Source organism: Chamaea fasciata, unplaced genomic scaffold (genome assembly GCF_029207755.1).
Source record: "Chamaea fasciata isolate MVZ Bird 193981 ecotype frontalis unplaced genomic scaffold, bChaFas1.0.hap1 SCAF_20, whole genome shotgun sequence".
Classification (NCBI taxonomy): Eukaryota; Metazoa; Chordata; class Aves; order Passeriformes; family Sylviidae; genus Chamaea; species Chamaea fasciata.
Window position 1 is genome coordinate 2589628 of NW_027094105.1, and position 23034 is coordinate 2612661.

At 63.4% G+C, this 23034-nt stretch overlaps 2 protein-coding genes across 8 annotated transcripts in view; both read right to left on the bottom strand.

The window, feature by feature from the left end:
* Positions 1–29: 29 nt before the first annotated feature.
* On the bottom strand, positions 30–15024 carry AKNA (AT-hook transcription factor). 5 transcript variants are annotated; one of them, XM_066201582.1, is made up of 22 exons: positions 14885–15024; positions 9891–10171; positions 8807–9756; positions 8277–8351; positions 7608–7767; positions 7315–7472; positions 6785–6844; positions 6574–6674; positions 6290–6488; positions 6080–6207; positions 5816–6004; positions 5438–5645; positions 5247–5353; positions 4845–5074; positions 4499–4685; positions 4054–4227; positions 3792–3895; positions 3479–3637; positions 3289–3390; positions 2693–2803; positions 2300–2459; positions 30–1951 (listed from the first exon to the last, which is right to left on the bottom strand). In XM_066201582.1, exons 2-22 carry the CDS (start codon positions 10057–10059, stop codon positions 1675–1677), a joined length of 4008 nt encoding a protein of 1335 aa, XP_066057679.1. In that variant the 5' UTR covers positions 10060–10171; positions 14885–15024; the 3' UTR covers positions 30–1674. The 5 variants fall into 5 exon arrangements, with proteins under 5 accessions (XP_066057679.1, XP_066057680.1, XP_066057675.1 ...); XM_066201583.1 differs by lacking the exon at positions 14885–15024 and adding an exon at positions 10821–10908; XM_066201578.1 differs by lacking the exon at positions 14885–15024 and having other exon boundaries at positions 2300–2456; positions 9891–10164.
* A 640-nt stretch (positions 15025–15664) lies between these two features.
* WHRN (whirlin) overlaps positions 15665–23034 on the bottom strand; it is a 48972-nt gene continuing 41602 nt past the window's right edge. For all 3 annotated transcript variants that reach the window (XM_066201394.1, XM_066201393.1, XM_066201392.1), the window contains 5 exons: positions 21105–21176; positions 20131–20713; positions 17741–17919; positions 16996–17118; positions 15665–16375 (listed from right to left, as the gene is read on the bottom strand). In XM_066201394.1, coding sequence (XP_066057491.1) covers positions 16193–16375; positions 16996–17118; positions 17741–17919; positions 20131–20713; positions 21105–21176 — 1140 coding nt within the window. In that variant the 3' untranslated portion in view covers positions 15665–16192. The remainder of the gene's footprint in view (positions 16376–16995; positions 17119–17740; positions 17920–20130; positions 20714–21104; positions 21177–23034) is intronic.

Consider the following 23034-nt stretch of genomic DNA (forward strand, 5'->3'; position numbering starts at 1 on the left):
GACTTTGGGAAGGAAAATCAGCACACGAGTCATCCAACTGTGTTTATTTCCTTCAAAAATAGGTGATTTCTTCGTACAAAATACCACCCCAGTGGCTCTGCTGGGCGTTAAAAAATAGGGGATAAGGAAAAAAAACATCATTTGGTCCTGGCTACTGCATTTGGGATAATTAACCACAGTTTCCACATGCTCCCATCACACCCTGGCTGGATTGGGGGAGGTCACAGCTTCCAGCTTGGGGCACGAGCATGAGCAGAGGCAACCAGAGACACATAAAACCTCTTTAAAATCCCCCAAACCCCTTTAAAATCCCCCAAACCCAGCCCTCTTACCCCCCAAAAGAGGAGGAGGAGGAGACAGGTCCATTCCCAGCCTCTCCAGGCTCATGTCAGGATCAGGCTCAGGAGGAGCTTGGAAGGCTCCAGACCTGAGCCACTCACTGATGCCCCCCTCCAAATGTGGGTATTTGTACAACAAATAAAAGCAAAAATAAATATGTTTGACACTGGCACTTCAGGTAGGTCCCACAGATAAACACAGGCCGAGTGCTGGGGGTGGAGCAGGGGGCTTGGCTGGACCCATCCCAGGAAAATCTGCTCCAACCACATCCTTTTCCCTAAAAAATAGGCATTAATTCCTTCAAAACCCAGCTGGGAGGAATAGGGGCTCCACAGACCCCACACCTGCTTTGGTCTCAGCAGGTGACTTTTCCTCTACCAGCCCAGATTCCCTGAGGATCCCAGGGAGAAAACCTCAAATCCTTCATTTTATTTTCTGCCTGGATGATGCTGTGGGTGGCCACATCCAGGGATGACCAGAAAAACCCCACAAATGCCCTCAGGGTTGTGCTGGAAATGCAAACCAGAGTATTTTTATATATATATGTGTATCTGTAGAAAGATGTATCTATAGAATCAGATACGGATCTGTCCATACACAGATCTATTTATATCTGTCTCTCTAGATATAGACATATAACTAAATATAGATATGCCTATATCTAGATATATCCATTTATAGATACACATATATATCACACACACACATTACAGATCATCAATCAACACTCAGAAGAGTGATTTAGCTGCTTACTAGTTAAAAAAAAAAAAATTCACATAAAAACCACCAAGAAAAGGAAGTTTCCCCAGGGAGGATCCTGCTGGGGGTTCAAGTCCAAGGGCAGAGGGAATAGGGCACAGCCCCCCGAGGAGGCCGAAAGGCTGGGAAAGGGGTGGAATTGGCAATCTCAGGGAATCTCAGGGAATCCCAGGTATTTCTGCCCACACAGGCACAGAGGTAAACACAGCTGCCAAGGGGGCTCGACCCACACGAGGTCGGAGCATCCCCAGAAGTGCTCAGGGCGGGGTGGCCACTGCCCCGGGGGGACACAGGGCCACCCCCTTGGTCGCAGGGGATGGTGCTGCGGAATGCTGGAGACTTCTGCCCACACCTCCCCCCTCCTGCAGGTCGGGGGGGGTCCTGCAAAGGGACAGACAGACGGACAAGCCACGCAGGAACTGCAGGAGAGTGAGAAGACGGGGGGAGCCAGGGCAGGAGACACCTCCAGCTCTGCTGCCCCCAGGTTTGGCAGGGAGCACCCAGTGCAGGGGCGCTGAGGGCGCCCATCCTCCTCCTCCTCCTCCTCCTCCTCATGGCAGGGAGGGTTCGGGTCCCTCAGAAGAGGCAGGAGCCGCGCAGGCCCCGCGCCCGGCCCAGCTCTGCGGCCAGCGCCCGGCTCATGCGGGTGGTGGTCAGCCTGACGCTCTGGGCGGCCTCCACAGCCCGCCCCAGAGACCAGTTCAGCTCCTCCAGCTCCTCCAGCTCCAGGCTCAGGCAGCGGTGGTGGCTCCGGGGCCGGCGGGGACGCTCTGCCCGCCGGGGCCCCGCAGTGGCACCCAGGGGGACCCCGGCCAGGGCTGGGGCTGAGGTAGGAACTGCCGGGGAGCAGTAGCTGGGAGGAAGAAAAGGACACGGGCTCGGTGCTGCTCACGGGCTGTGCCAGCACAGGGCTCTGTGCCCCCCAGGGCTCTGTGCCCCCCAGGGCTCTGTGCCCCCCAGGGTTCTGTGCCCCCACCCCACCTTATTTCCATCCCTCCCCTCCATCTCCTCCATGCCCACCTCACAGCACCACCCCCTAAACACAGCCTTGCCCCCAAAGGAGCTGGTGGCTGTGTCACCCCATTGCCATGGGAAAACCAGCGGATCACTGGGGTGGGGACAGCCCCTCCTGGGCTCCCCTCCATCCCTGGGGGATGCAGACCGCCCCCCGAGCCCTCTCCCAGCCCCAGGGCATCCTTACAGCACGGAGGGCACGTAAGGCACGAGGGGGACGGGTGCCAGGCAAACGGTGGCAGTGGTGGCAGCAGGGGTGGCTGCCAAGTACCAAATTCCGGGTTGCTCCGGCTTCTCGGCTCCAGCGTGGGGGGCTGGGGGACAGGAGCCACCAGGGCCACGCTCTGCTGCGGGGAGGAAGGTGGTTAGATGTCCCCAGCGGGGTTTAGGTGTCCCCAGGGGGGTTAGGTGTCCCCAGGCGTGCCCATCGAGTGGCAGCCCCAGGTGGCATCACCCCCTGTGCCACTGCTGGGTGGGGACAGTCCCCAAGCATTGTCCGGGGGCTGAGGTTGTTCCTTGCCCCACCCAGCCCCCAAGCAGGGAGGAGCGGTGCCAGGCACGTGTCACCCCTGTCACCCACCGTGTGTGGCCGGAGCAGAGGGGCCCATGGGTGCCCGGCAAGTGGGGCAGGACGTCCTCCTCGGGGTGCTGTGCTGGGGTTGCCGGGGGGCATCACCTCCCCCAAATCCAGCTGTGGAGAGAGGAAATCAGGAACGTCCCGTGCAGAGCCAGTCAGGGATGTCGGGGAAGAACTGAGTGGTTTGGGGGGCTGATGAGATGGGACGGGAGGGAGCTTTCCCTGCAGGGAAAGGGGGTCTGCAAAGCTGGGCTCTGCACTGGCACCTGGGACAGGGCTGGGGACAGGTGACACTGCTCCCGGTGACACCAGGAGCCCCAGGGAACCCAGGAGTCCCAGGGAATCCCAGGTATTTCTGCCCACAAGGTACAGACAAACACAGATGCCGAGGGGGGCTTGACCCGCGCAGGACCCACACGAGGTCAGGGCATCCCCAGAGCTGCTCAGCTTGGTCCCCTTGGGGGACAGTGGGGAGACCCTCAGGCCATGAGGAATGGGTTTGTCTGCCCCCTCCCTAAGCCTCTCCAGTTAATTAATGAAGGTCATTAGCAGCTCTTAGGGGTGGTAGGAAAGGCTGGAAAGGGCTGGGGGCCACTCACCTGATGCCATCCTGCCCCTGTGACATCGGGGACACCCCGAGGTGCCCGGCTCTTCTCGGAGCGCCGGGGTGGCACGTGGTGTCCCCGCCTGGTACCGTGTCCCTGCCAAACCCCAGCGTGAGCACGGCCAGGGTCCCCAAGGCGAGGGTGGCCGCCTCCAGCCCCACCACCGACCGCCACCAGCACCCACCTGTGTACTGTCCCCGAAATGCCACCGCCCCCGGCGGCTTCCCAAGGTGCTTCCGCAGGGCGGGGGGCGCCCGGGGCCCGGCGGGGGAGGGCTCTGACTCGGAGGCTGCGGCGGAGGACAGGGAAGCGGGGTGGGATCTGCTGGGGCCGAGCTCCAGACCTGCAGGACCCGCCCTGGGCTGAGCACTGGGGGGCCCGTGGGACCACCAGGACCTGGTCCCCACGGTGCTGCAGCCCCAGGACACCGTGCTGCATTTGGGGAGGGGCAGTGGCGTGCAGGGAGGAGCGTGTCCCCTCTGTCCCCACCCGCTCACCGAGGTCCAGCTCCGGCCTGTCCCGTGGCAGCGATGCCGACCTCTCCCTCCGCGTGGGTGTGAGCCCGGGAGCCACCCTGCCCCGCGCCGGGGGGCTCGGGTCCCTGCGGGGGGGACAGAAATGCTGTCACCACCTCCACCCACCAGGCTGGCAGGCCCCTCAAGCCAAACCCCTCCCTGGTCACAGCAGAGGTGGGGACAGGCTGAGGCCGGGGTGTCCCCACGCTGCCCCCCACACCCCCCAGACCCCCCTGCCACCTACCCCGAGGCTGCAGCGCCCTGGGGGGACGATGGTCCGCTGGCCACCGGCTGCCTCCTGGCCGGGGTGACACGAGGAGCGGCTTTTCCCCCGGGATAGCCGCGGGAGTGGCACAGGCTCTCCTCCAGCCTCAACCGCAGCTGCCACACCTCGTCCTGAAGCGCCCGGATGGCCTGGCTGCCCCAGGACAGATGTCACAGTGAGGAGGACTGCAGCCAGCAGGGACCCCAGCAGTGCTGGGTGCCCGGGGGCAGCATCAGCAGCCCCCTTCCAGATCCCCCATCCCCACCAGCGGCACCCAGCAGCTGGGACGCTCCCCAAAACCAAAGAGCCCAACCTGGGGCTGGGCTGGGCTGGCGTCCAGTGCCCAGTGGGTGCCTTTGGGGGGTCCCCGTGTCACCCAGGGGGGTCTGGCCTGGTTTGGGGCAGGGGGGACACAGCCACTCACTCGCGCTCCAGACGGGAGCCCAGCAGGTCACAGTGAGCCGAGTCGAGGGACGGCGCGTCGGGGGACAGGAGGGTGGGGGATGGCGTTTCGGGGGATGGCAGGGGGCTAGTCGGGCTCCTGGCCGTGCCTGGGGGGTGGCCACCGGCGCTGGCACAGCTCCTGTCTCCCACCTCCGAGTCCGTGTGAGCTGGGGAGGAAGGGGAGCACAGTGAGCTGGGATCAGAGAGCAGGGATTGGGACACACCTCCCACCAGGCAGGGTGACACCAGCACCACAAGGAGGTCTGGGAGCCCCATAAACCAGAGCCACAGAGCCAGGCCCCCCAGATCTCTCCCTGTGTACTCACTGCCATCACCGTCGGGGTCCAGCCCCACCTCGCTGCCCGCGCTCTCGGCCCAGCGAGAGGGGGAGCTGCTCTGGGAGGGGCTGCTGGGGGGCAGCCGGGGCCCCCCTGTGCCCGCCGGGGGGTAGATGCCCATCAGTGCTGTCTCGGAGGGAAGCGGGGTCGTCTGTCTCTTCCGTAGGGTACGGAGGGTGCTGGGGATGGAGATGGAAGGTCCCAGCGAGCCCGGAGTCCTGGGGAAGGGTCGGGTCATGCGGGCAGGGCTCACCCCTGTCCCCTCTGCACATCGCCGAGCCCGCCGGAACCCCGCTCCCCACACCCTCAGTGCCTCTCCCGCCATCCCTGCTCCTCCTCAATCCTCCAAAGCCCGCAGGCAGAGCCGAATTCCCGCCGGCAGGGCCGTACCCTGGGCCGGGGGGATGGTGCTCGGGGGTGTGCACGGGGGGTGACACCCTGCTGGCCTCCGAGCCCACGAAGCCGCTGTCGGTCTCTGGGGACACGATGCGCTGCTCCTGCAGAGGCACGGGGAGAGCAGGATCGGTGACACACCCCGGGAGGCTCTGGGGGTGCTCTCAGGTGGGGACCTGCAGTCTTACCTTGCGGGGCCCGTGCTGGGTGGCAGCGCTCCCTGTCCCGCTGCTGCGGACGGACAGGGGCACCCGTGGTGGCCCAGGGACCCCCAGGGGGGACTTGGCAGAGGCTGGTGGCTCCTCAGCAGTGACAGGGGAGAGGTGGCCCCGTGTCTCCCCCAGGTTTGGGGGTCCTCTGGGGGGAAGCGTCGCAGCTCTCCTCTCCGGGAGGTGCCTGTGGGGCGAGGATGGAGCAGGAATGATGGGGAAGAGCAACCCCAGACGTGGGGAAATGTCCCGGTGCAGCTCTACCGCGGAGGCCGTTAACTCTGAGGTAAAACTGGAGACGTGATGTCAAACCTCCTGCCCACCCCGTCTGGGGACTCGACGTCCCACAACACTTACAAGGGCAAGGTCTCGAGGTTGGGCCCCTCCTCGAGTGACCGTGTCCTGCAGGGGACCTTGCTGGGGCCACCGTCCCCTGCCGTGGGTGCATCCACCTCCCCCTGGGACCCGCTCTCTGCCAGGCTCAGCTGCTCCAGGCTCAGCTGCTCCAGGCTCAGCGACTCCGGCAAGGACTTGAAGTGCTTGTACCTGGGGGAACCGCGGGTGGGTTTGGGGACATGCTCCGTGCCCGTGTCCTCCCTGCCCCGCTCTGAGGGCACTCACTGCTCCAGCAGGTCCCCGAAATCCTCCTCCACTTGGCGCTGCTTGTGCCAGAGGGGCCAGGGCAGCCCCTCTGCCACCCCCTCGCTGTCCCCTGCTGTCCCCCCAGGACCCTCCACCAGCGCAGGGCTCTGTGGGCACAGCAAACGGGGGTGAGAGAGGCAACCCCCCATAAATGCAGTGCGGTGGGGAACCTTTGCACCCCCAGCTCACCTCGGGGCGCGGGGAGTGGGCGGCCGGCGGTGGGGACGGGGCTGGGGGGCAGCCGGGCTGCGGGAGGGGCTGAGAGAGGGGCTGAGGGAGGGGCTGAGAGAGGGGCTGCGGGAGGGGCTGCCGCCTGCCCCCTGGCTCCAGCCGCTCCTTCAGCCCCTCCAGGCGCAGACCCAGGCGGTAAATCTCCCCTTCCACTGTCCTGCAAGACACCAGACATCAGTGCGCGGGGGATAGCGACCTCCGGGGGCTCTGGGGAGGGGGTAGCAGGGGGATCAAGCACGTACCGGTCAGGATCAAACCGCGCCGCAGCCTCCGGGAGCTGCTGCCGGCCCCGCAGGTATTCCCGCTCCAGCGCATCCTGCGCGTCCTTCAGCATCCTCATCCTCTGCGGCACAAGGGTGCGGGGTCCGAGTCTGTCCACCGGGCCCCGGGCACCGCCACCCCCCGTGGCCCTGCCTCCCCCCCCGGCTGGGGTCCGGGAAGGGGCTGACGCACCTGGAGCTGTTCCGAGGGTGTGGGGGTCCCTGTACGCATCCAGCTTTCAAAGGATTCCACCTGGCCGGGATTGGACGGGCTTAACCCGGCCCTGCTGTGCCCCCCCTCCGCACCGCCTGGACCTCCCATATGAAGCATCTCCAGAGACTGCTCCAGTGCAACACGCCTCTGCAGCCCCCTCCCCAGCCTTCCTTCCTTCCCAGCTCCTTCCCAGTACCCCATAACCCTCCCCCTCCCCACAGCCCCCTCCTGCGGCATCTCCCCCAATCCCTCCAATCCAGACCCCCTCCGCAGTTGCCCCAGCACCCTCTGCAGCGCCTCCCCAGCCCATCCCTATAGTCCCCCCCAGAACTCCCCCCAAATAGCTGCCCCACCCCTGCAGCCCCCACAGCCCCCACCAGCACTCTCCCCAAAAGCTCTTCCCCATGCAGTCCCCCCGAAGCCCCCCTCCTCACAGCACGCCCCTCTGCAGCCGCCCTTTCCTGCATCTCTCTAGTCCCCAGCCCCCCCAGCAGCCCCCCGGTCCTCACCTGTGCCTGCAGCCTGCGGCTCTGCCCCGCCAGGGCCCGGGTGAGCCGGGGGCCGGGGCAGCAGCACGGCCCGGGGCAGGTGGGGCAGCCCCCCCCGGGCACAGGAGGGGACCGAGGTTGGGGTGAACCCCCCCGCTCTGACGGTCCCGGGGCTGCAGCTGCGAGAAAACACGAGGACAAGTGACACCGGTGACCCCAGCGTGGGGAAGGGGCTGTGGGGAAGCATCCCCCCAGAACCGGAGCAGGAGGGCGGTGAGGTGGGCAGGGGACATGGGTCACAGGGATCAACACACCTGCACCTGGCGAGGCCGGGGCTGCGGCCGGGGCTGTGGCCATGCCGAGAGCCGCCGTCCGTGCCTGCGGGATGCTGAGGGTCATCACTCGGCTCCCGGTGGCCACGGTGCCCACGGCGAGGCTGCGGCTGGGCTGTGGCGGGTCGGAGAACAGGCTCACCTGGGCAGGGAGAGCGGGTTTGGGCAGGCAGCCTGCACCCCGACCCACGCACCGCGCCCCGGGGCACGCTGCGGCACCTCATGGGCACAGCGTGGGGCGGGGTGAAGGTGGGGACACGCGTGCGGGGGTCGGTTGGCACAGCCCTGCCTCAGTTTCCCCACGCACGCGATGGGGCAGGGCGGGAGGTGGCAGAGGTGACACGGGGACGCGCTTCCGCCCGTGGCCCTGCCATCTCAGAGAGGCGCCCCGCCATTCCGGGGACAATCGGCCTCAGCCGCCGCCCTGGCACGGAGGGGACCCCGCCAGGCGAGGGGGGCGCGGTGGTCCCCAGGCTGCTGTGGGCTCTGCGGTGGCCTCAACCCCCGCTCTGGGCTGGGACCGCTCAACCGCGGCTCCCCGGGAGGAGGAAGAGGAGGGGGGCCGGGGGAGGAAGACACAACAAATAACCTCAGGGAGGGGGGAGCAGAGTGGGGAACCCCCCCAGGCATCCTGACCCCCCACCCACCCACCCTGGCGCCCAGGCGCAGCTGGTCGATGGTGTTCTCAGCCTCGGCGTACTTGGTCAGCAGCTTGTGGTAGTCGTCCTGCGGGGAGGGGACACCAGTGGGTGACAGCACCCGGCACGGGGCGTGCCCGAGGGGTGGGTGCTAAGGGGGGGAGGCAGCCCTGTGTGGGGACAGCAAGGCCGGGGGAGTCCCATGGGTGGGGTGCAGAACCCCCCCGGTTCCAAACACCCGAGCCATCCGTGCAGATGTGGGGAGAGCTCCCCTCTCCTCCCAGGGGGACAAACATCCTGAGGGTCACAAGCTTCGGGGGGGTGACCGCCATTCCGGGGGGACATGAACATCCTGTCTCCACCCTGAGCACTGCCCACAGCCCTGCTCCTTCCCTCCTCGCCAGCTCGACGCAGGATCGGGAAGGGGTGACCAGCACCAAACCCCATGGGTGTCCCAGAGACAGTGACACCCCCATTTCCCCAGCTCCCCCCACTCTGGAGACCCCCCGGCGCGTGGCTGAAGCGGGAGGAGCTGGGCAATACCTGGAGCTGCTGCACCAGCGCCGTGGCTTGTCTGGGGGACCTGAACTCCTGCGGCAGCGCGGCCGTGCTGGGGGGCTGCGGGGACACGCCGTCCCCGCTGCTCAGCAGCACCTCCCGGACGATTTCGGCCGGGGATTTGAAGCCGATGGGGCCGCCGGGGCCGCGGGGACGGGCGGGCAGCACCCGGCCCCGGGGTGGGCGGTAGCTCTGGTCGAACTTCACCCGCGCCTCCACCTTGGAGAGGTCGGGCAGGGGGTGGTTGAGGCGCCCTCGACCGTACTGGGTGCCCTCGGTGCCCGTTCCCGAGGGATCCCTCGTCCCCTTGCCACCCGTCCGCCTCCGGGGGCTCAGGGACCGCGACTGCCGGCCGGGCTTGGGGGGCACCGCCGCGGGCGCTGCTTTCTTGGGCACTCGGGATCTGTCGTGCCCCTGCGGTGCCGGGGGATTCCCGGCTCCCTGGGGCTGCCCGGTGGGTGCCGAGCCAGCGGTGCCGGGGGTTGGCGTCCCTGTGCCATCTGTCTGGGGCTCGGGGACACGTTCGGGGCTGGGGTCATCGGGGCTGAGGTGCAGGGGGAGGCTCCGGGTCCACTCCTGCCTGTGCCCCGCGATGATGTCCCCGGCCGTGCCCCAGTCCCGGTGCTGGCGGGACGGGGAGCCAGGGCCAGGGCTGGTGTCCGACAGCCCTGGGGTGTCCCCCCCGTCCGTGCTGCATTCCCGGGGCTGGCAGAGAGCCCGGCCGTCCCTCACGCCCTCGGGGCTGCCACTGGAGCCCGAGCCCCAGCGGCCCTCAGAGGACAGCTCGGGGTAGGGCTCCCCATCGCTCTCGGCCCCCCAGGGCCCCTCGTCCCCCCCGGAGCTGCCCCGCTCCTCGTCCTCCTCGGCCGGGTCCTGCCGCGGGTGCCAGCGCCCCTCCTCTGCCGGGGACCCCTCCTCCAGCTCCTCACTGTCACCTGCAAAACACCGGCACCGCGGGGCTGTCGCCACCCAGACCCAGCCGCTGTCGCCGGCCCCCTGGCAGCCCCCCCAGCAGCTCCAGGGACACTTGGGACCACCCCTTTTGGGCAGGAGGGAGGGCAGGACTCACCCCACGGTGGGCTCCTGGCACCCTCCCCCAAGCCGATGACCCCATCCTCGTCCATCCGCCTTTCAAAGTCGTCGTCTTCTTCCTCCTCCTCCTCCTCCTCCTCCTCCTCGCCCTGCCAGCGCGTCAGCTCTGTTTGTGTCCAGCGCAGCCATGGTGCCGGGCTGGCCATGGCCGCGGGCGCGCCGGCCCCGTCACTTGTGTCGCTTCATGGCCCGGCGGCGGTGGCGGCGGGCTGGGGACCTCCTTGTCGCGAATGTAGGTCACAGCATCGCCGCCGCGTCCTGGGGGGCGGGCGGGGGAGAGGGAGGGATGCTCAGCGGGACATGGTGGACTCTGTTTGAGGTGTTTCCCCCACGCTGGCAGGGTCTTCCCTGTCCCCAAAGTCGCGGGGACAAGAGCAACCCCCGATGACACCCTGGGATCAGACACCCCCCACTCTGCATCCCACCACCAAACTGGAGCTGCCACATCTCTCCCAGCCGTGACGTCCTCATGGGGAAGGAGCCCCTCAGGGCCACCCCAAGAAGTTTGTCCTCCCCTGGGAACACCTTGCCCATGCTGGCACCCTGTGGGTGTCACCCCAGATGGGCAGCCACACCCCGGGGACCAGCAGCAGTGCTGGGGAGGCAGGAGCACCCCAAGGACCCCTCTGGATGTGGGGGCTGACAGTGAGAGGCATCACAGCAGAGACCTGACACACAAATTCCACTGATGATCCCAGAGCAGGAGCTCCCCCCTCACCCCCACCCGGGGTTTCCATCAGCAGCTAGAGAAACGCCGGATACCAAAACCTCAAATGTGGGGTGTGGCAAGAAAGGCCACGAGGTTTTCCAACCGATATCCCCTCTGCCGGATTTGAGCCCCATAAGCCCAAATTTTGGCCTGGGAGGCCAAAGCAGGCACCATCAACCCCACGCAGGAGACACTCACCCTGCACCAGCAGCCCCGGGACATCCCCATCACCGAGACCCCATGGGGAGTCCTTCTGAGCACCCCGAAACCTTCCTGTGCTTCTGGGGCAGCCCAGCTTTAGCAGAAGGAGGAAATGATGTTTCCTGCAAGTTTGCAGGTGGCCACAAAAGTTTTAACCCCATCCGGCCCTGCGCAGTGGGGGTTGAACCCTCCTCCTGCAGCATTTTCCATCAAAACCTTTGTTTTTTAATCCAGTTCAGAGCAAAATGCCATAAGAAGAGAGAGGAGGAAGATCCCTGGGACCATCAGCAGTTGGTCCAAGAAACATCAACATGAGGATTTTCCAGGAGACCTAAAATTGAGCTTTAAAGCCCCAAAATTCAGCCACGTGGACCCCATCCTTGGAAATTTCCCCAGATTTCCAAAGGGAGGGTGCAGCTGGCCCCATCCTGGGATGCTGCTCACAACCCCAGGGATGCTGTGGCCTGTCTTGGCACATTCACAGGCAGCCAATTAAGCCAGCTTGTTACTGTGTAATTAGTGGCACACAGAGGACAGCTTTACAAGCTAATGAAACCACAGCACAGTCCCGGGGGTGGCTGCTCGTAGCCAGAGGGTGCTGCGGTGATTTTGGGGCGCTGCTGGCTTGGGGATGGTGGTGATGAGGAGTAAACCTATCCATGGCACCCACATGCTCTGGGACAAGTCCTCTCATCCACTCCCAAGCCTCAGATCTGCAATTTCCTCGGGTGTTTATGAGGTTTGAGGTTATTTTCCAGCACCACCTACCATCATGGGCACCATCCTTGCACCAGCCTTGCTCACAGCCCTGCCGGCATCCTTGGGTCATTCCAGGCAGGAGCAACCCCCAAAACATCCCTAAGGGTCTTGCAAACCTCCCGGGGTGGGGGAAAGGTTTGCATGAGGTTTCTCCCCCCACACCAAGTGGATAACTCCATCCCCACATCTGGAGATGCTCCACAGCTTCTCCTGCCACCGGGATGGACAGGGCTGCCCATGGGATTCTTCAGACTCTGAGCTACTGAAACCAAAGAGGGATTTTGGCTTTAGCTCCTCCCTGAGCTGGGATGTTTCCAGTCCCAAGTCCTTGAGATCCCCACCAAAGTGCCTCCCATCCCACCTCGAGCCCTGCAGGATCCCAAACACCATCCTCAGGATTCCCAGGGGGACAGTGCTGGGTGAAAGGAGCCTGAGGGTCCTGTTCTCTCGGGATAAAGGAGGTTAAAACATTCCAAACCCATTTCTGGTGTTTCTTTAATCCCATCCCGGGCAAAGGATGGGGATTTTGCATCTTTTGAAGGAGACCATGCCTAACCCACATGCCACTGGCTGTCACCCCATTTCTGAGCAGTGGTTCCCATGTGCACAGCCCACAGCAGCTGCAGTTTGCAGGATCCACTTCCAAACCCAGCCACAATTATTGCCTTCCCAGAAAGTCCCTCTGCTGATGGTCATGGTGGCAAGAGCGAAAAATCTCAGATTTTTTTCCCCCCTCTGAGTGATTTTCTCACTGTTTCTGTGGTCTCAGGAGAACAGAAAAGCTTGAAAAATGATGTGGCCTCGTGCTCAGCAGCCACAAATCAAACAGAAACAATCCCAAATGTGTGTGCAGAAATATATCCATACATTTTAATTTTCCTCTTTGAAAGCCAGGATTTTTGCAACAGGCAACTGGAAAAAAGAGCTAAAAAGAAATTTAAAAGCCTCAGCTAGAAAACGCTGACCTCTGCTCTGCCCCAGCCCCTCAACTCCTGTCCTGCCCTACAAACCCCAGCCAGGGCTGTCCCAAATTGTGGCTCAGGGTGGGAGGGATGCTCCCAGCAGTGCTGGGTGCTGCCTGTGCCTGCCCTCAGCCCCGAGCCCCTGATCCTTTTGGCAGATCCCATCCCTACTCCACTCCCTGCCCCGTGGGGAAGACAGAGGTGCGTGGCTGAGCCCGCCCAGCTCATTACACGTGTGGAGCAGGGCAGCAGCAGCCGTCAAGGCCAGCACGAAGCCATCGCGGCTCCTGGGTTTATCCGTGGTGACAGCAGAGGAGACAGGAGCATCCTCCGCCCCAGGGCTCGCTCGGTGACAGGGAAGGGGGGGCACAGGGCTGCTGTCACTCTGCCTTCACTGCCTTGTCAACCCCGGGCAGAGCAGGGGGGTTGGTGGGGCTCTAAACCCCACACCTCCATCCCCACAGCCCCTGAGTGATGTGGAATTACCCTCTTTCCCTGTGTCCCAAAAATCACTTGCCTGGGATGGGTTAAAGCCCCCCTACACACCCGTGCCCGTCAGGGATGCAGAGAGGCTTAATCCCCGTCCCAGGCGAGGGATGGATGTTTTGCATCTCTTTTAGGGAGGTTTGAAGGAGGCCAGAACGGCCTCGGGCCGAAACTTGGCAAGGGATGTCTGCACTCCAGGAGGGAGAAATTCCTGGTGTATAAACCCTTTTTTAAAGCCCACAGAGCCCCGTTTTTATAGGCATGAAAGAGGGCAGAGAAGCGGAAACGCTGCGTTCTTAGTTTGCATTATTTCCTACGAGAACAAGGGCGGGACCATCACAGCGAGGAAGAGCCTGACAAGCCTCCCTGGTCCTTTGAAAGCACACGCCGGTCACCATCACTCCAAAGCCCACGTGTCACCCCAATTCCAGCGGCTGGAGGGGCCATGTCCCCCCCCTCCCAGCCCCCCATACTGGCACACCCCCATGGAGAGGCACCAAAACCCTCCGGAAATGTCATTTTTTTTATCACTGGCACCGAAGAAAAGCCCTATGGCAGGACAGCTCCTTTTCCCCACCCCCTCCCTGGCACAGGGACCCTCCTGTCCTGGCTGGGGACACCCCGGGTGCACCCCCAGGGCCGAACCCCGCCACAGCCGCAGGGCCGGGGGCGGCTGGCCGTGAAGGACAGCCTTAATCCCCGTCTGGAGAGCGCTGCCGCTGTCCCCGCGCCGCGGCCGGGGCCACTGAGATCCTGCTTAGCACAGGGCGGCGAGAGGCGGCGGGGACACGGCGGGGCAGCTGGCCGGGCAGATTGTGCTGCGGTGAACCAGCCACAGCTTCTCTGGGCACCCCGTGCCGCGGCCTCAACCTCTCACAGCAAAGAATTTCTCCCCAAAATCCCATCTAACCCTACTCTTTGTCAGTTTGAAGCCATTCCCTGTGTCCTGTCCCTCCATCCCTTGTCCAAGGTCCCTCTCCAGCTCTCCTGGAGCCCCTTTAGGCACTGGCAGGGGCTCTGAGCTCTCCCTGAAGCTTTTTCACCCCCAGCTCTCCCCGCCTGTACGGACAGTGCCTGCCCTGCCGCGCTCTCTGGCTGCCCTTGAACTTTAAGAAGGGATTTAAACCCTGCCCGGAAGGTACCGAGAGGCTGCGGCTGAGCACGGGACACCCGCGGCACCCGCGGGCACCCACGGGCTGCCAGGAACACGGCTGCCCTTTAAATAAAACACGGAACTGAAGCTAAACGCTGCCCCGGCCACTTCCTCGGAGCAGCCGCCGGCAGCTCCCGGCCCCGCAGCCTCCGCCGAGCCCCGGCCGTGCCTCCGAGCCGCCTCCGCAGCCCCTGACGAAACTCTCCCGGAATCCTCCGGCCCCGGCGGGGAGGAGGCACCTCCAGAAGAAAAGTTACGACAAGTTTCCTCGGGGCCACGAAGGCTGCGATGGCGTGGGGAGGACACGCCTCGGCCAGGAGCGGCGTGTCCCGCATCCTCCCGGCGTGTCCCACGTCCTCGGCCGCAGGGACGCCGCCGGGGCTGGGGGTTCCCCCGCTCCGCCCGGGGAGCCCGAGCAGCTCCCGGCTGCGAGCCAGCCCTGCCCGAGCCGGGCTCAGCAGAGCCGGCAGCTCTGGATGCGGCCCCGGGATGGGGCCCGCGGGCTCTGCATCCAGCTGTGCCTCCAGCTGTGCCTCCGGCGGCGCCCCGGAGGCCCTCGCCTTCCTTCCAGCTGCAGCAGGCGGCTTGCAGGGAGCAGCCGAGGCATTCCCGGCCCTCCCCCGGGCACAGCTGGGGCACATCTGGCCCGAGGGCACCGCTGGAGAGGCGCCCTCAGCCCCCGAGCGCGGCGCGCTGCCCACCTGTAGGGACGGCCCGGCCGGCGCCTCCTCGGCCGGCGCGGGGCGGCTCCGGTCCTGATCCCGATCCCAGTCCCGGTTCTGATCCCGATCCCAGTCCCGGTCCCGGTCCCGATCCAGCCCCGGCCCGGCCCCGCCGGACAAAAGCGCGGCCCGCGGCGCCAGGGGGCGTGGCCTTCCCTTATTAGCATACCCGCAGCACTCCGCCAATCCGCGCGCGGAGAGGCAAGTCGTTAGCGTAAATCCCGCCCATCCTTCATCTGCATATTCCGCGACTGACGGCCAATCAGAGCCGCGGCTGAGGGGACCTCATTGGCATAATTGATGCAGAGCGGGCACCCCCTGGCGGGGCGCGGCCCATTCCCGGGATCCCATGGGATGGGATGGGATGGGATGGGATGGGATGGGATGGGATGGGATGGGATGGGATGGGATGGGATGGGATGGGATGGGACGGGATGGGCAATCCCAGAGATCCTTGGGAGGGATGGAGATGAGAATGGGGAAGGGATGAGGTAGGAATGTGGAGCAATTGCGATGGGAAAGAATGAGGTTGGACGGAATGAAATGGGGATAGGACTGGGCATGGGATAGGATGGGAATAAGGACAGGATGGGGCTGACACAGAGCATCCCCTCCCAGCCCACCACCACCACTGCACTCCCACCCGCCCTGCCGGCCCTGGGAAGCTCCCAGGATATGAGGGAAAATATCCTGGTACCTGTGCCCCTTCCTACCCCCTCATCCCAGCCCCGAAGCATCCCCCAAGAGCAGCCTTTTTTCTACCCTGATAGATTTATTGAAAAATTAAAAGCACAAGCTCTGTATATATAAATACGACGACATTGCCAGCGATTTACAAGGCCTCCGGTTGCTCTCTCTGCATCCCCACCCGTGGCCGGTGCCACCCACCTGGACACCTTGGGGACCACTCAAGGGAGCAGCAACCCCCCGAAACTCCCTGCAGCCAGAGCCACGGGCCCACCTTGCTGTGTGTGTGGCACTCAAATGACAGCGGGGACACCCACACTGCGCCGTCCTCCTGCCCTGCTCCCAGCCGGGCCGAGGGGGAGAGGATATTCCCTACCCCAGAGAGGACAGGGACGGAGACTTGAGGGGATGTGCCCGTTCGCAGGCTGCCCTAGGCAGGCAGCGAGTGTGCAGCGGGCGCGGGGACATTTGGGGACAAGCTGGGGGTGTGTGCGCGTGCGGGGCGGCGCGGGCTGTGCGCGCTGGGACGCCGCCGTCCCATCCCTCATCCCCATCCCGGTGCTCCCCGCCCGCCGAACCGGCGCCGCCCCAACCCCGCCCCTAAAGGGCGACGTTGAATTCTGTGACCAAGAAATCGATGTAGTCCTTTTCCTTCAGCTTAAAGGCCTCGGCGATGATCCGGGCGGCTTCCCGGTGCTCTTTTCCTCGGAGCCCTGTGCCGTTCACCTCCAAAATGACGTGTCCCACCTTCAGCTTCCCGCAGTTGTGTGCTGAGCCCCCCCGCTGCAGGAGAGAGAGGGGGTCAGCTCGTGTTCCCACCACTCCCTGCATTGACCAGGGGGATAAAACCGGGAAATATTTCATATCTGACATGATGGATGTGAAATATTTCACTTTTTGGAGAGAGGGGACGAATTTGGCTTCCCCCTGCTTGCTCCTGGAGCGTGACTCCAGTTGGGATGGCCAAGAATAACCAAGGCAGAGTCGGCTCTGCTTTTTTTTGCTGTAAATAACTTGAATTTTGCCCCAAGTTAAGAGCAAACGGGGAGACAGCTCCAGAGGGCTCAGTTCCCTGGCTCCCCTCCACCACTCCCCCTCCTCAATCCTCTGTCTGGCAGTTTCCAGACATCTGGAGACAGCAGCCAAGCTTTCCAGGCTGCCCTGATCCCCTCGGAGATGTCTGGAGCACACAGCTGGCTCCCAGGAGGTGTGTTCTGGGATGGGATCATCCGCGGGACACAGACACCGTCCTCAGCACGGCAGAACGGGGCCCGGGGAGGTGCAGGGGGGCACAAACCCCCCAAATCCCTTTGGCCACGGCTCAGGGGAGGGGAGCCTTCCAGCCTGCCCGGGAGGAGCGGGATGGGATGCGCAGGGCGCTGTCCCAGCCCAGCCCGCCGTACCTGGATGGTGACGATGCGCGGCAGCGGCTGCCGCGTGTTGGCGCCGCCCTCGATGGCGATGCCCAGGGTGGGAGCGCTCTTGGACACCCGGATCAGACACGACGTGGGCTCCAGGAGCCCTGGCTGTGGGGACAGATGGCAGCACTGCCGCGGGGGCCTGGACACCGTGTGCCAGCCCTGCTCCCTCAGCCAGGGCCCCACGGCAGGCAGGGACACTGGCTGCCACCACAGAGGGATGGCCTGCAGTTCCTCTCTGCCTCCTGAGATCTAAAATCCCAGCTCTGGGTGGGTCTGGAAGGACTGGGGAAGGAGCAGAGCAGCTCTCTGCCTGCCTGAACAACCTCAGCCTCATGACCATCAGAAACCCTCTAAGTTATGTCTGATACCTGCTGCCACCTTCCCTTTGGGTGACAGGTGACTTCACTCATGAGCCTTGTGGATGTCCCTTTACAGTCAGGAATTCTCCCATGCCCCATGTAGCTGCTTGCTGATCTGGGATGGATGGGATTTACCCAGGATGGAATGAAGCTGCCCTACAGTGCCCCTCTCAGCCACTCCGGACCCCTTTCCCCACAGCTCAGCCCCCCAGAGAACTGACTGGCCTCAGCAGAGAGGATAAACACCCCGGCTAAGCACGAGTGGTTGCTGCCTGTGGGGCAGAGGGAGTGGAACGGGCTGGCCAAGGCAGTGGGGCACAGCCCCGGGCGCCCCCTCCCCACAGAGCAGCACCCCAGGCCCCCCTCACCGGCTTGGAGGCCCCTTCTGCCGCCCCCTCGCTCCTCGTGGCCTCCTTGAGGCTGCGGCTTTTCCCGGGGCCTGGCTGCCGGCTCTTGTCCTTGCCGCTCGTCTCGACCTCCCCGATGTCCACCCCGCTGTCCTCGCTGAGGGTCTGCCCGCTGTCCGACAGCTGGGAGAGCGTGGAGGCTGGGGAGAGACGTGGCGTTAGGGGCCGGGCAGCGCCGGGCCCGGGCCGGCCGAGCGCCCTCGGGCCACGGAGCGAGGGCAGCTCCCGCTCCCAGGGCCGGGCAGCTTCCCTGGGCTTCACACCGGGGCTGCACAGCGACCTTCCCAAGCACAGCCCTTCAGAACCGGGCAATTGCTGAGCTGGGAAAAGCCCGCTCAGATCAGCCAGTCCAACCACAAGAGCAGCACTGCCAGGGCCACTACCAAACCATGTCCCCAAGTGCCACATCTACGCGGCTTTTAAAGAGCATGGGCAGCCTCTCCCAATGCCTCACCACTCTTTCAGTGAAGAGATTTTCCCAGTATCCAACCTGACACTCCCCTGGCACAGCTTGAGGACATTTCCTCTCGTCCTGTCCCTGTTTCCTGGGAGAAGAAATTGACCCCAACCTCACTGCACCCTCCTGTCAGAAGAGCAGAGCTGTGCACAGGCAGCTTCAAGTGACAAGTGGCCTCAAACTCTGGTCTGGAATCCAACCCAGATCCCAAACTGGGACGGAGGGAGAGAGTGATGACTTCAGGGATCCTGCTGGAGGCCAGTTTATGCTCCATGCTCCGCAACAGGGTCTGGGAGGAGATGGGGACGAAGCCAAGTGACGAGGTGCTGCCATGTAGGAGCTTTCCGCCCTTTGAGGATGAAGACCAAGCGCAGACGGGGACTGCCGATGTCAGCGGCAGCACCAACCTGCGGCTGCAGCGGCGGCGCCGTGCCACACGAGGGCGACATTGCCACTCGTGTCGGTCCCGAGAGCGGGGGGCCGGGGACGCTCCGGGAACCCCGGGATTGTCCCGGACCCCCGGGATTGTCCCGGATCCCCGGGATTGTCCCGGATCCCCGGGATTGTCCTGGACCCCTGGGATTGTCCTAGACCCCTGGGATTGTCCCGGATCCCCGGGATTGTCCCGGACCCCTGAGATTGTCCCGGATCCCCGGGATTGTCCTGGACCCCTGGGATTGTCCTGGACCCCCGGGATTGTCCTGGACCCCTGGGATTGTCCCGGACCCCTGGGATTGTCCTGGACCCCTGGGATTGTCCCGGACCCCGGGATTGTCCCGGACCCCTGGGATTGTCCCGGATCCCGGGATTGTCCTGGACCCCTGGGATTGTCCCGGACCCCCGGGATTGTCCCGGACCCCCGGGATTGTCCCGGACTCCTGGGATTGTCCCGGATCTCCGGGATTGCTCTGGACCCCCGGGATTGCCCCGGATCTCCGGGATTGTCCCAGATCCCCGGGATTGTCCTGGACTCCCGGGATTGTCCTGGACCCCCCTGGACCCCCGGGATTGTCCTGGACCCACGGGATTTCTCTGGATCCCCCTTCCATCTCTGACAGGTTCCCCTGGATCCCCCTTTTCTCTCCATCTCCGAGGGATTCCAGAATTCCCCTGGCGCCCCTCTTCCCTCTCCATCTTGAAGACCCTCCCTGGATCCTCTCTCCACCTCTGAGAGATCCCCTATTAATCCCCCTTTCCTCTCAATCTCCGAGGGATCCTGGGATTTTCTTCCCTCTTTGTCTCTGAGGGACCCATGGGGCCCCACACGTTGCTTACTCACCTCCACTTCTTTTCCCTGGGATAAAGGTGACTCTCGAGCTGAGTGTGGGCACAATTAGAATTTCTACCATGCCCCACAAAAATACACAGTTAATGGGAAAGGACCAGAATTATTTCTGGTCCTTGAGATCACAGAATGGCCTGAGTTGGAAGGGGTCTTAAAGCTCATCCCAAACTCTGCCATGGGCAGGGACTGAGCCCTGTCCAACCTGGCCTTGGACACTGCCAGGGATCCACAGCTTCTCTGGGCACCCTGTGCCAGGGCCTGCCCACCCTCCCAGGGAACAATTCCTGCCCAATATTCCATCCATCCATGCCCTCTGGCAGTGGGAAGCCATTCCCTGTGTCCTGTCCCTCCATCCCTTGTCCCTGGTCCCTCTCCAGCTCTCCTGGAGCCCCTTTAGGCCCTGGCAGGGGCTCTGAGCTCTCCCTGGAGCCTTCTCCTCTCCATGTAACACCCTCAGTGCCCTCAGTCTCCACAGGAGAGATGTTCCAACCTTTGGCTCACGAGATCCATCACAAGACCTGAAACCTTGAGATCTGTGTCCTGTCCCATTTATCTCTCTCCCAACATCCCGAGGATGGTTTTTTCCCCCCCTGCTCAGGTGACACCCACCTCTGGCCTGGGGCAGGGGCCTCACTTCGTTGACGTCGGGCTCGCTGTTGGGCTGGTGCACCTCCACCATGATGAAATGCTGGTTGGCCCCGGCCTGGGGGCTGCCCTTGTCCGGGGGAGGGGGCACGGGGTGCGGGGGCGGGGGAGGAGGGGACGGGGCCGGGGGGCTCTGCAGCCCCTCCGGGGATGGGCTCTTCAGCCTGCTGGGGGACTGCACCCTGGGGAAGGGCCCGATGGGGGGCTGGCCGAGCAGGGACAGCGCGGCGTCCGCCGGCCGGCGGGGGCCGTGCGGGGACGGGGAGATGGTGGCGTAGATGGCGCTGGGGGCAGAATCCTCGGTGGACGTGGAGGCCGTGGAGGTGACGCTGACCGTGTCCTTCTCGGGGGCCTTGGGAGGGGGAGAGGGGTTTCGGGGGGCCACGAAGAACAGGCCAGACTGGGAGGACTCGGAGGAGGGGCGCTTGGGCTTGTCCTTCCCCGGGAGCCGGTGCTGGGCAGAGGAAGGGTCCAGGGTCTGGGGGGCTGAGGGAGGAGGAGGAGGCTTGAAGTTGGGTGGTTCCTCTGGGAAGGAGGAGAGGTCATCCTGCCAAAGCAAGCACAGTTTGTAGGACACCACGGCCGGGCTCAGTGTCAGTCCCTCTTCATCTCCTCACACTGACCGCAGCTCAAGGAGCTGGTTGTTCTAGAAACACCTTCCTGACCCGGCAGTGTTACACAAACACCTTCCTGACCGTCTGACAATGAGAACGTGATTCACAAATGAGCACAGCTCATACAACCCACCCAGCCTTTGCTTTGGTTTGCACAAGGCTGCTCCTATGCAGCCAGCCAGAATCCTTCTCCTGGACCCCTCTGATGAGCTGTGTTCAGTGACACCCCTGGGGCGTTGATGGGGCAGAGCTGCTGAGGCTGAGGCACAACCCAGTACCCCCAGTGTGCCCCCTGCCCCCACCCAGCCCCGTGCAGGGCCTTACCAGGGACACATCTGGAAGGGTGTTGATGCTGCTCTGGTGGCAGTCCCCAGCTCCCTCCAGTTCTGACGTGTTCTGGGAGGGCAGAGAAGGAAGAGAGAACCATGGACAGCAGCAGCAGTACCAGCACAGTGCCAGTGTGACGGGGCAGGGAGAGGGATGCTCCAAACCCCTCCCCAAAGGTTTTTCTCTCCTTGGGGGTGCCCTGGAGACCCCTAGCTTTGTCGGGATACAGGCTCTCCCAAGGAAAATTCACCCTAAGGAACGTGCTGAGAGCATGCTGTGGACCTGATACGTTGGGGTGAGCTCCTCCAGGCCCAAATCAGCTGCTCCTGGCAGATTTGGAAGGAGGGAAGGGACCAGCCCTGAGGGCTGCAGGTTTAACACCTGGATTTTTTTTTTTTTCCCAGAAGAAGGACAATAGAAATTTAAAACTCTCCTCCCCTGCAACCCAGAGCACTGGGTCTCAGATGCAAAGAGAAGCCACTGCTTTGTGAGTCCAAAAATGTCACCAGGAAATGCCACACCACCGTTTTGAGGATATCACAGCTGCTGAAATCCAGCAGGGATTTCCTGTGGGAATCGGTCAGTAGGGATGGGCCCAGGGACAGGCCATGGGTGAGGCTGAGCAGAGCAAACCTGGCTAAGTCAGGGGGGCAGAGTGGGGGGCACAGCGGGGCTGGGGGTGCAGCTCTGCCCTGGGGGGCTGTGCCTGGCCCTGCTGAGGGAATCCTCTGCCAGGGGGACCATCCCCAGCTCCCCTGGTGCCCCTGCCAGGGCAAACCTGGCCTCAGCCTCTCCTGCCTCAGCTCAGGAAGGCTGAACTCGGCTCCTGTCACGCTCACAGGGCTGTTTGGATGGGGCAGGGCACAGTTTGTGCTCAAGTGCTTGTTATTTATTGCAGGGTAAACAGCTGATTAGCTGAAATGCTGGTGCATCTGCATCTCCCCCAGCTGCTGGAGGCTGCTGCTGTGCCTGGGAGATGTTCACATCCCAAAATAGACACGGGAGACAATTAGGACCATTAGAGGAGCAGCAAAAACATTGATGTAAAGTGCTTTTATCCCTGTGGCTTCTGAAGGAGCCCTGGAGAATAAGAACACAAAGAAACAGCTTGTTCGGGGAGTGACAGGTAAAGGCCGCACTTGGGAAGCCTTCCTCTGGCACAGGGAGGGTTCATCCTCAGTTATTCCAGCATAAGGGCAGGGGGCTTTTTAAAGAGAATCACACAAGGATTTGGGTTGGACAGGATTCAAAGATGATCTAACTCCAGCCCCCATGGCTGGGATATCTTCTGCTACCCCAGGTTGTTCCAAGCCCCGTCCAATGTGGCCTTGGACACTTGCAGGGATCCAGGGGCAGCCACAGCTTCTCTGGGCAGTGACTGGCAGCAGCCAAACTGTCACAGTTGTGTCACCACTAAGATGGGAGTAATCTGCCCAATGCCCCCGAAAACCTGCCAGGGCCATTTCTCCCAGCCCTGTGCCCATCACAGGCCAGGTCCCAGCTCTGGTCTGGCAGCAAGGACCACTCTGTCCTGAGCTGTGGCTCCTGTGCTGACACTGTCCCTGTGCCCCCAGTGCCACTGCCAGCTCTGGCCCCCCCAGCCAGGGACACTGCTGCTGCTCCTCCTCCTCCTCGGGGCACCTCTGGCTGCTGCAGTGTTTGAGCAGGAGATTTGCCTCTCCCCAAGCTCGGTTCTTTGGGGGCAAAGGCAATTAAACAGTGATTGCTCTGGGCCACAAAACACGAGGGCTTTTAAGCACATTTGCTTTCAGGAATTGGCTATTTCGAGGCGGTGCCTTCCTGGATTTCCCTTGAAAGACTCACAGAAGCCACTGGCCTGAGAAATGAGTCTCTACTGAGAAGGCAGCTCCCTCCTGCTCCTCTACCCCATCTATTTTCCAGTTCCTCGTGGAAACTGGGGCCAGGT

What these genes read in the sequence shown, in the direction of transcription:
- AKNA (XM_066201582.1), bottom strand. Translation starts at nt 10,059, where the DNA reads ATGGCCAGCCCGGCACCATGGCTGCGCTGGACACAAACAGAGCTGACG. An exon ending in GGACCCCGACGGTGATGGCA is followed by an intron (nt 4,686 to 4,844) that starts GTGAGTACACAG and finishes CTTCCTCCCCAG; the next exon opens with CTCACACGGACTCGGAGGTG. An exon ending in CTCTGCTCCGGCCACACACG is followed by an intron (nt 2,460 to 2,692) that starts GTGGGTGACAGG and finishes TCCTCCCCGCAG; the next exon opens with CAGAGCGTGGCCCTGGTGGC.